This window comes from Bidens hawaiensis, unplaced genomic scaffold (genome assembly GCF_021521415.1).
Source record: "Bidens hawaiensis isolate Kalapana, Puna unplaced genomic scaffold, B.hawaiensis_p1.1 tig00012953_1, whole genome shotgun sequence".
NCBI classification, from domain to species: domain Eukaryota; kingdom Viridiplantae; phylum Streptophyta; class Magnoliopsida; order Asterales; family Asteraceae; genus Bidens; species Bidens hawaiensis.
In genome coordinates this window covers 439,558-450,788 of record NW_027492081.1, presented here as the reverse complement: position 1 = coordinate 450,788, position 11,231 = coordinate 439,558, and the positions used below count along the sequence as shown (strand labels likewise).

Here is an 11,231-nt window from a genome sequence, read left to right as displayed (position 1 = left end):
AGAAACAAACCCTAAAAAACTTTGTTAACACCCAAATACAACAAATTATCATAACAAAAATGCGTATTGCGGTTGCAAACCTACGAAAGTTTGGTTTGTATTTGGTTATAGTGCCGAAAGTAAGGCAAAACATAAATTCTACCACACATAAATACAATAATTTAACATATTTAATATGTAAAAAAGTACAACAAACAAAAAAAACACACACGTTACAGTTGCAAACTGGTACGAATTGGTTGATTTTGGAATCATCGAACAAAAAAACGTGATAAATAACTCAAGTGTTGCGCTTGTGAACTAACTCGAATTCGGTCGGAATCGATGTTGTCAGCACTAAATCGTACAAAAAAACCATGCATTGTGGTGACGAACCGACACGTGCTTGGTCGGTATCGTACAAAGACACTGAAACTAAAGCAATAAGTTAATTCTTCCGCACTCATAATACAACAAATTAACGTATTTAAATAAAAAAGACTGGGGCGAAAATCTAAAATATATGCACGTTGTGGCCACGAACTGACGCAGACTTTTCTGGAATCGACAGACCAAAAAAGTCGCGACGAAAAAACCATGTGTTGCGACCGTAGGCTGACATAAATTCGGTATAAAAACCCCGCATTTTACAAATCAGAAACAAAAAATAAATATAAATAGAAAAACCGTTTAACCACGTGAACCAATCATATGTTTTGTGTCGTAAAACTTCTCAATTATTATTATATATAAATATAATAATACAATGTTACATCAAAACTTTAAATATTAAACTTGATTTGACGTATATAGAAAAATTAGTAAATAGTTATTAGACGATTTATCGCCTACAACATAGTCCATTTAAGCCTTTTTATGTTTGCATAAAGAAACAAACAATAAGACTACAAAAATCCATATAATTATAAATATCCAAATGGCGAAATTTAACTTTTATCTTGTTGGGCTTATTATGGAATCGCCGTTTGGTGAGTTTACAAATTTAAACTAACGCATAACACATACATACAGCAATCTCTTTAGCTAATTAAATATTTAGTTATTTTTTAATGTAATGCTAATGTTAGTTGTTATAAAAGCCAATATTTGCTAATACTCTTCCTATTTTGGGAGGAAAAATGTTGGCAACCATAGGTAACGTTGTAATAGCCATTGTTATAGTTTTGATAGGGAGGTTGGGGTGGAGATTACTAAACTGGGCATGGCTAAAGCCAAGGAAGTTAGAAAGGTGGATGAGAAGTGAAGGGTATAAAGGTAATTCGTACAAGTTGGTAATAGGTGACATGAAGGAGCTTGCAAGAATGATGAAGGAAGGTAAATCGAAGTCCTTGCCAATCACACATGATATTGCTGCACATGTTCTACCCTTTGATCACCAAATCATCACCAAATACGGTACTTTTCAGCTTTTTATCTCTTTTATACGTGTATTGGTGTCATTTGACTTTTTCTGCTAATTAGCGTGTGAAATGAATAAATTACCCAACAAGAGAAGAAGTTGATGGAGTTAAAAGATGTAAACAGAGATGGTGTTTAATAAAATGATTCAAGTAAAAAAGATAAGCCAGTAAACGGACAACAAGCTGATGAAGCAAGCATAGCCACAGTTGATGTTTAGATCAAGAAAGAAACAAATAATAACATGTATAAGATTGGAACATGAACATATAAAGGAAGATAAAATATAATTTGTGTACGATTCTGACCAGGAAATACATATTCAAAATATACAATTAATTACGGAGGCAATCGGGAGTGTCTCAAATAGATTTTAACTAAACAACTTAGTCATCTTATCAACAATCAAACTTTTCTCATTAATGTAATTAAGGTTGTATGATTAGAGCTTTAACATTCAAACCGAAAACCAAACTATTCAATCAAAATGATCAGTTCTATATGACAACATACCAACCCAAATCAGGATCTCCTTTATACCCGTAGTTTACAAAAGGATCTTGGATACTAAAACTTTATAGCTTCAATGTTGAATGTTTTGCAGGGAAAAAGTCATTTATATGGTTTGGGCCGACCCCAAGGATTTACATCATGGAACCCGAACTCATAAAGGAGATACTGTCAAGGCCCAGTGACTTTTGGAAGCCGCACCCTGACCAATTTCGAGATTGTGTCATAAGTGGACTTATAGTCTCCGAGGGTAAAAAATGGGCCAAAAATCGTCAAATAATGAACCCGGCTTTCCATCTTGAAAGTATCAAGGTCTGTTAAGTGTCAGTTTAACTTTCAGCCCATTTGTTAACTAATTAATAAAATTAGTTGATAACTAAAAATAAATAAATTATAAAAAGTGTAAAAAACATATCAAACAAACAAGTTGGTTAATTAATTAACGCAGTTTTAAGGAAATCTATAATTGATGGGAAAAATATAACTTATTCAAACATACATTATAAATAAGTCTAATCAATAGAATAAATGTGATAAAAAGGATAAAAGAAAAATGAAAGAAAAAGGGGGTAAAAAGAGGAGACTTGTGATTTATAGTGTGAGGGGTGAAAACCAATAACAAAGTTAAACGTCAGAGGCTAATTCGTCCAAAAACTTTATTTTGGGTTGAATGGGTTATGAGACGTAAACCACATGAGCCAAAATAACAATTTACTCTATACAGTCTAAACAAACTAGTTGGGTTGATGATTGCACAGAGTATGTTCCCGGCAATTTGTTCAAGTTGCAGCAACATGGTCAGCAAGCTAGAACAACTCACGGCTGGAACTGGTGTTGTGGAAGTCGATGTGTGGCCGTATATTGATAACTTGGCGGGAGACGTACTTGCACGGACAGCGTTTGGTAGCTCTTATGAAGAAGGACAAAAGATCTTCCAAATCCAGAAGGAACAAATGGAGTTGGCGATGCAAAACTTGTTACTGATTTATTTACCTGGCGGAAGGTAATTAAGATTATAGCGCAACTACTACAATTATATTTATGAAATATGCATCTAAGTTTTTTACTATCAAACATTTATGTGGCCAAATTTATTACTATCATAAATTAGAATTCGAACTTGCACCTGTTCCTTAATTTTTGTGATCAATTCAATTACCAAACCGTTTTGCGTTCTATTTTATTTTTTCAAACTATAAACTTTTATAAACTAACAAACCAAACGCCTCTCCACAACCCGGAGAGGAGCCCAAAAACAACGATCACCTAAGATCGAATTTACATCAATTTAACCATCCTATCGATTTACAATAGCGGCCTATTTGATGATTGAACCTTTTTGCGATTGAACCAATTAGCAACTGATTTATTATTTATAGATTGAAGCTGTTAGCAACCAATTTCATAACGAAATTTTCGACCGTTTGTTTTTACTTTTTAATTTTCTGAAATGCAGGTTTATACCAACAAAAGTGAACAAGAAGTTTAAAGATAACAACAACGAGCTTCGCGCTATACTCCAAGGCATAATCAACAAAAAGAAGAAAGCAATCACAACCGGAGAAGGTTGGCTCGATAACTTACTTGGGCATATGCTAAAATCAAGTTTGAAAGAGATTGAACAAGATGGAGTTGGTATGAGTATGGAAGAAGTGATTGATGAATGCAAGTTATTTTACGTTGGTGGGTCAGAAACAACCTCAAGTTTATTGATTTGGGCAGTCTTTTGTTTGGCTTTGCATCAAGATTGGCAACACAAAGCTAGACAGGAGATTCTACATGTTTTTGGAATTGGAGAACTAAATTTCGAGGGATTAAAGAACCTCAAGATTGTGACCATGATACTAAACGAGGCTCTTAGGCTATACCCGCCTGTGGTTATGGTTACTAGATCTACAAACAAGGAGACGAAGCTGGGAAATATGGTGATACCATCGGGTGTGAACATTAGTTTACCGATGATTTATGTCCAACATGACCGTGAAATATGGGGTGAAGATGCATCCGAGTTTAAACCTGAAAGGTTCTCAGAAGGTGTGGCACATGCGACCAAAGACCGAGGTTCGGGTTGTTTCTTTCCATTTACGGGTGGTCCACGAGTTTGCATTGGGCAAAACGTTGCCATGGCCGAAGCAAAGGCCATGGTAGCGAAGATTCTGCAACGGTTCTCGTTTGAGCTTTCTCCGTCCTACAAACATTGTCCTTTTCCTATGTTCACTCTTCCGCCGCAGTTCGGGGTTCCCTTGATTTTACGTGAAACCTGATAGATTTGTTATAGTTACGTCTTAGATTAGGTGATAAGTGTATGTGGTGTTTAAAATAAGTGAGCGCTTGGTCTCTTATTTGTTGCTGTGGTGTTAATGGTGTTTAATTTGCTTCAAGTATGATTGTAATTTTATTATTGTCTTTGAAATGGTTATGCCTATGGAAACTTTGATTCTTAATGAACAAGGGACTAGCTAGTTGAATAAATATAAGGGTACCTTTGTTTTATTCAATGTGTCGCATATCATCAAGTTCAAGTATTGAAGATAGGATCACTTGTAGACGTCAGATAGAGGTTAGAGATTTTTAAAGAGCGTGCATATTTATCTTATTATATATTTTAATGTCTTGGCTTCTTATTATTATTTTGGTGTCTTTTTTCATGCCTCTTTGTTTGCCTTTCTTCTTTGGTTAGAGATTTTTAGAGGGCATGTATGTTTATCTTATCATTGTTTTGGTGTCAGTTTGCACATAACCCCGTGCTAGTACACGCATAACACGCCATCGGGCACGTAACCGGTGTCGTCACATGCGCAACCCAACAACAGTACACATGTAACATGACATCGGATGCGTAACCAATGCCGTTACGTGCTCAACCTGGAATCGAATGTGCAACCTGTTAGAAGATTGGATAAAAGAGTGTGTGAATGAATGTCTCAAAAAAGTGAAGTGGTAAAACTTTGTCCCACGTCGGTTGGGGAACAAATTTGAGAATGGTTTATAAGGTGTCATTCTTACTACACATTTGAAAATTTGCGATGTGTTTTACTACAACTCCTACTCGCGTGCAGGGGGGGGGGTGCAAAATTGGGTTTCCGGACTAAAATCTACCTAACTCGTGCGTGCCCGCACGTCCCGTGGACACGAATGCAGCTCCGAAAAACCGGGCCCACATGTGGCAATTTTTTGTATTTGGTTTTGAGAATTCAAATTAATAACTGTTGCTCAATGGTTATTAATAATCATTATTATGCTATTGATTATTATTATTATTACAATTTCGGTTTCATATACTGCACTAATAACCATTATTCAGAATTATTACACTTAATGGTCATTATTCAGTTGTTACGATTTTGTGGTTATAAAACCAGGCCATTGCAGCAGTTCTAAACACACAACTCTCTCTTCTCTCTGCAGCATTATTCTTGATTTTGTTTCAGGCAAGTCGTCAACTCCGGCAGCACGCTACGGCTGTTTTCGAACCGGGGTACCCTGGGAACAGACCGCGAATCTGTTTAAGGGAATTGTGTTAAACACAATCCCGGTTCATCGTTAACGTTTATTACTTATGTTTTATTGTTACAGGTTTTAATACAGGATTACCAACACAACCCGTGTTGATACGCGCGTATCCCGGCGTCAGTATGCTCGTAACCCAGAATTGGACATGTAACCAGTGTCGGTATGCGAGTAACCCGGAATCGGACGCGCAAGAAGTGCCGGTATCGCGTAACACGACATCGAGCTCGTAACTGGTTCCAAAAATCAGAAGCAAATCTGAAGTGTAAACTAATTTAAAAAACATGTTTTAAACCAACTTGTTTCGACCCGAAGCCCTTTCAAAGTTGAACCCGTTCTAACCCAAAATCCATTCTGACCAGACCTCTTTCGAAATAAACCGCCCAGACCCGAAGCCCTTTCAAATTAACCCCTTTCTTAATCGACCTGTTCTGACGCAAACCCGCTTGACCCAACCTGTTAGCCAGTCCTGCCTCTACCACGCTGCTTCCACAACTTCCACCCAAACACATACTTTGTGGGTAACTTTTTAAGGGTCTTATTAACACTTTCATGGAAAAGCTATACCACAAGGCACAGAGGATTCCGACTCAATTTTAACACTTCTTATAAATGTTTATTTATATTTTTGTGACCAACTCTTTGACTATTACTTATTATATCTCCAATGTGACACGTACGTGTTTTCTTAAAATATAAAACGGCAATCGACGTGACATTAGCACCGTTGCTTTCATGAAGAATACATACATATATATAATCTCTATACCCTTCTTGTTTCTTCTCATGCTAGACTGAACGAAAGTGCAAGGAAAAAGAGAACCTTAGGACTAAATTTGTAGGTTGTTAAATAGATGAAGGACTACTTTCGAAATTTAGCATTGACCCCATGACGACTTCAGGATTATATAACCCTCAACGAACAATACATTATACATCGTACTTACATGATCACAATATTCATTTATCAGGACAGCATGATAGAAATTGTCGGTAAAGTTGTAATTTCCATTATTGTAGTTGTGGCAGTGAGATTGGGATGGAAAATACTAAACTGGGCATGGCTGAATCCAAAGAAGCTAGAGAAATTACTAAAAGAACAAGGGTATAAAGGTAATTCATACAGGCTGTTGAAGGGTGACCTCATTGAGCTTGCAACAATGGTGAAGGAAGCTAGATCAAAGCCTATGCCAATCTCCCATGACATCACTTCACATGTTTTGCCGTATGATCATTATATCTTCAACAAATACGGTAACTTATTCTTGATATTAAAGTTTAAGATATCATGTTTCATGTTACATGTTATGTCTTTGACTTTTCGATTTAGAATTTCTGGATTCGTCACTGATTTTGATCTGATAGGGAAAAAGTATTATATATGGTTCGGGCCAAAGCCTCGGGTTTATGTCATGGACCCGGAACTCATCAAGGACATATTAACAAGACCCAATGAGTTCCAAAGGCCGCAACACGAGGCCCTTCGGGATAGCATCATTGGTGGAGTTGTGGTATCCGAGGGTGAGAAATGGACCAAACATCGTCACATAATCAACCCAGCCTTTCATCTTGAAAGTATCAAGGTCTATTGGTTATTTTTCTATTTAAAAAAAGTCACTAGTTTTGAATTATCTAAATCAATATAAACTGACTGTGTTTGGTGATTGCATAGAATATGTTCCCGGCAATTTGTTTAAGTTGTAGTGAAATGATCAAGAAATGGGAAGGGCTCACAGCGGGAAGTGGCGTGGCAGAATTCGATGTGTGGCCGTACATTGATAACTTGACCGGAGACGTGATTTCACGAGCAGCATTCAGTAGCAGTTATGAGGAAGCACAAAATCTATTCGGTATCCAAAAGGAACAGATGGATCTTGCAATCAAATTGCTTTTTCTTTTATATCTTCCCGGAGGAAGGTATCAACTCTATCAATCTCAATTTTTTTTTATTACACAATTTTTGTCTACTATGAAATTGAACCTTAATCATTTAAGCGATCTTCACCTTATCAAACACCGTATCAATCATGTCTTCTTACTCTGTTCATTTTATTTTGTTTATTTATTTTTGTCTAGATGATATAGTAAACGAAGAAGTGTCTAGAAAAGCAAGACGTCTTTAGGGGTAATTTCGAATTCAACTGAGTTTGATCGTTTATTCAATAAAATTATTTAATATACAATTTCATTTATTTAATTGGTTTGGATAAAATACAATTTAACGTGCTAATTGTGAGAATCAAGTAGTGTAATTATATATACAATATAGGGTATGTTTGACAAAACTAGCTGATGGCTGTTAGCTGGAAGCTGGTGGCTGTTTGCTGTAGCTTTTTAGATATATTTAGGTGTTTGGCAGAGCAGCAGGAACTTTTAATAAAACTAATTGGATGCCCGCGCGGTGCGGCAGAGTTAGCTCGCAATCTGACATCAACCGCATAATTAGTGTCGGTACGTGATTCATTTGATAATAGTGCACACATAACCCGAATGCAAACGTGTAATTCGTGCAAAGGCAATAAGCGTGTAACCGGTGGCGAAAATCAAGAAACAATGCTCAAATATACAGTAATTTCAAATAGATAATTTTTTAAACCAACCTTTTTTGATCTAAAACCCTTTCTGACCCGACATCGTTTTAATCTGAAACATGTTCTAATCTGGCTCCTTACGACTTAAAACCGTACCGACACGAGTCGAACTAAATTAACCCTTTTTGTATCGACTCGTTCCGACCCTAATTTGGTCTTACACATGACCCGAGCTCATCTGACTCGACTTGTTGCCAATCATAACCGGTAATCACGTAGTATACTAATTTTTTAAAGTTAAAGAAGTATAACAATATTATACTCAAATTAAAGAAAATAAAATGTTTTTTTTTATTATATAATTTGTTTAAAATAAATTTTAACGTGTGAAAAAGTTATGATCTTTTAAAGAGTCATGGGGGTAGTTAGTGTTGAATAAGGGTAAAATATGTAATTATTATATAAATTTACAAAAGTTTATGAAAGTTCAAATACTAAACTTGTAAATTAAAATGTAAAATCTTCTAACTTTTACTCAAACGCTAGTATTAGTAGCGTTTAAAAATGGAGTTTTTTCTCCAAACTTAAAATCTTGAAGCTTATTCAACCAAACGAAGCTTTTTATTGTGGATGATCCTTTTCTTAAAAGCTTGAAGCTAAAAGCTCTTTGTCAAACATACCCATAGTGTAATTGTAGTGTAGTGTCATTAAAGCATAGTGTAATTACACTACTTGTAAATAGAATTGCACTACTTGATTCTAGCTGTAATTACACTACACTATAATTATGCTATTTATAAATATAATTACACTATTTGATTCTTGCCGTTAGCACATTAATTTAGTTTGTTTACGTTTCCTCTCTATTTAATTTTCTTTTTTAAATCTAAATACACGGTTATGTTTGACTTTTTTTTTCCGATACCCCGATATTAATGTCATTAGAAACCAAGCTATTCAAAAATTAGATAACTTTTAATATATAGGTGGCAAAAAAATACTTAACTTTGAAATACTAGGTTTTTAATAGAAATTATATCGGTCTATCAACAAATAAAAATTAAACAAAACTATGTATTTAGAACTTTTAGCAAAGTTAAATATTACAAGATATTTGAAAAAAAAAATGAATTATATGTTACATGGTTTATTGAATAAATTTAATTGAAATTAACTCGGCCACCTCTACCGTTGGACTTTTAACTTCTTCTAAAAGTCCGCTATTATCGGTCTACCACTAGCAGATAATCTAGAAACATTTAGAAACTCCTAAGCCGTCTATAAACAATTCTTTCCTAAACCACCTAAAGATACGAAAAAATTAGTTATTATGATGGTTTATCTTATACCTAGGTTTATACCTACAAAAGCAAACAAGAAGTTTAACGAAAACCGCAATAAGCTTCAAACTATTGCAAGGGGCATTGTTGACAAAAGGAAGAAGGCAATTGAGACCGGAGAAGCTAGCAACAATGATCTACTTGGTATTTTGCTCGAATCAAATTCAAAAGAAATCAAAGAACACGGGGTTGGAATGAGTATTGAAGATGTGATAGAAGAATGCAAACTATTTTACATTGCGGGATCCGAAACAACTTCTGGTTTGATTATTTGGACCATGGTTTGTTTAAGTTTGCATCAAGAGTGGCAAATCCGAGCTCGAGAAGAGATCATGGAAGTTTTTGGTACTCAAGAACTTCACTTTGAAGGCCTAAGACATCTCAAGACTGTAACCATGATACTAAACGAGGTTCTTAGGCTATACCCACCTGCCACCATGCTTCTTCGAGCTACCCACAAGGAGACAAAGCTAGGAGACATGATGCTACCATCGGGTGTGAACATAATCATACCTATAATTTGTGTTCATCATGACCCTGAACTATGGGGAGAAGAAGCAACCAAGTTCAAACCTGAAAGGTTTTCCGAAGGAGTAGCAAGTGCAACCAAGGGCAAAGGGTCGGGTTGCTTTCTACCATTTGGTGGCGGTCCAAGGATCTGCATAGGGCAAAACTTTGCATTGATAGAGGCCAAAGTAGCTGTAGCGAAGATTCTGCGTAGGTTCTCATTTGAGCTTTCTCCATCATACAAGCATTCTCCCTTTGCGGTGTTCAGTCTTCCACCACAGTGTGGCACTCACTTGATTTTACGTAACATTTGATAGTTTCATGTGGTAGTTGGATATATTTGTGTGTATGTGCACGTACACACGCGCCTTTGTAATTTTACAATTTTCTAAATGTGTAATAATTAAGTTAAATATATGTAACAAAACCACTTTACGTATATCTTAAATATATAAAAGAAACCTTTAAAATCTCTCTGGTTGCTCCCTATATTCTCTAAAACCATCATATTGTTTTATTTGTATATGAAGGCTTCTCATGCATTTGACCCGAATTCATGGGTATGGGTCTCACCAAAACCAGATAGCCCTTAAACGAGTTATAACACTCATTAAATTAAAAATTAATCTCATCAAATATTTGATATGAAAATCCTATAAAATAGGGACATACTAAAAATTAATTTATGATATTTTTTTAAAAAAAAATATTATTTATAATTAATAAAAAATTTTATTGTAAAAAAAATAAGCAGGTCATGATCTCACCAAACCAAGATAGTTTTTAAACTGAGTTATAACATCTCATTATTTGTGAAATATTTTAATCATCAAATCCTAAATATATTATTAACTTATTAACAATAAATAAAATTAAAATTCAAAAAAAAATATCTATATATTCTATTAAAAAAATTCATTTGGGCTAATTCCTATTGGTTCATTACTATAGTTTCCATACATACTAAGGCTTCTCAAGTTTTCTTGGTAGTTAAATAATTCAAAAATAAATAATATTATTCAAAAGTAACAATTCAATTTATATATTAATGCTAATGATTATGATATTAAATAAAATAGTAACACCTAATTTACATATGTAAAGTTGAATACTATTTAACTCTACACATTTTAGTCATATATATTCAACACATAATGTTGGTGGGTTAGACACTTTTACATTAATGATTTTATAATACTTTATGCCGTATGAAGTTAACCGTTATTCTTCATGTCAAGTAGACTAAGGTATGCTATTTACGTTTGACGGGTAATGTTTATAACTTTCATGTTTTTACAATTATATTATGAACATCCAATAAAAAAACCACAATTGTGACTTAATTTAATACTCTCTGTTGTCCCGTTTTTCTAATTGTTACGTTTTGTGTATTAAAATCCTTCATAATTAAAAGTTTTTTAATTACATCGAAGCA

At 34.7% G+C, this 11,231-nt stretch overlaps 2 protein-coding genes across 2 annotated transcripts; both read left to right on the top strand.

Moving 5' to 3' along the window:
- Positions 1 to 1,118: 1,118 nt before the first annotated feature.
- LOC143542649 (cytochrome P450 CYP72A219-like) lies at positions 1,119 to 4,385 on the top strand. The gene is made up of 4 exons (XM_077035191.1): positions 1,119 to 1,395; positions 2,003 to 2,220; positions 2,667 to 2,911; positions 3,365 to 4,385. Exons 1-4 carry the CDS (start codon positions 1,119 to 1,121, stop codon positions 4,170 to 4,172), a joined length of 1,548 nt encoding a protein of 515 aa, XP_076891306.1. The 3' UTR covers positions 4,173 to 4,385.
- Positions 4,386 to 6,376: 1,991 nt separating this feature from the next.
- LOC143542648 (cytochrome P450 CYP72A219-like) lies at positions 6,377 to 10,110 on the top strand. The gene is made up of 4 exons (XM_077035190.1): positions 6,377 to 6,672; positions 6,784 to 7,001; positions 7,091 to 7,335; positions 9,303 to 10,110. The coding sequence occupies exons 1-4, from the start codon at positions 6,396 to 6,398 to the stop codon at positions 10,108 to 10,110; spliced, it is 1,548 nt and encodes a 515-aa protein (XP_076891305.1). The 5' UTR covers positions 6,377 to 6,395.
- Positions 10,111 to 11,231: the final 1,121 nt, after the last annotated feature.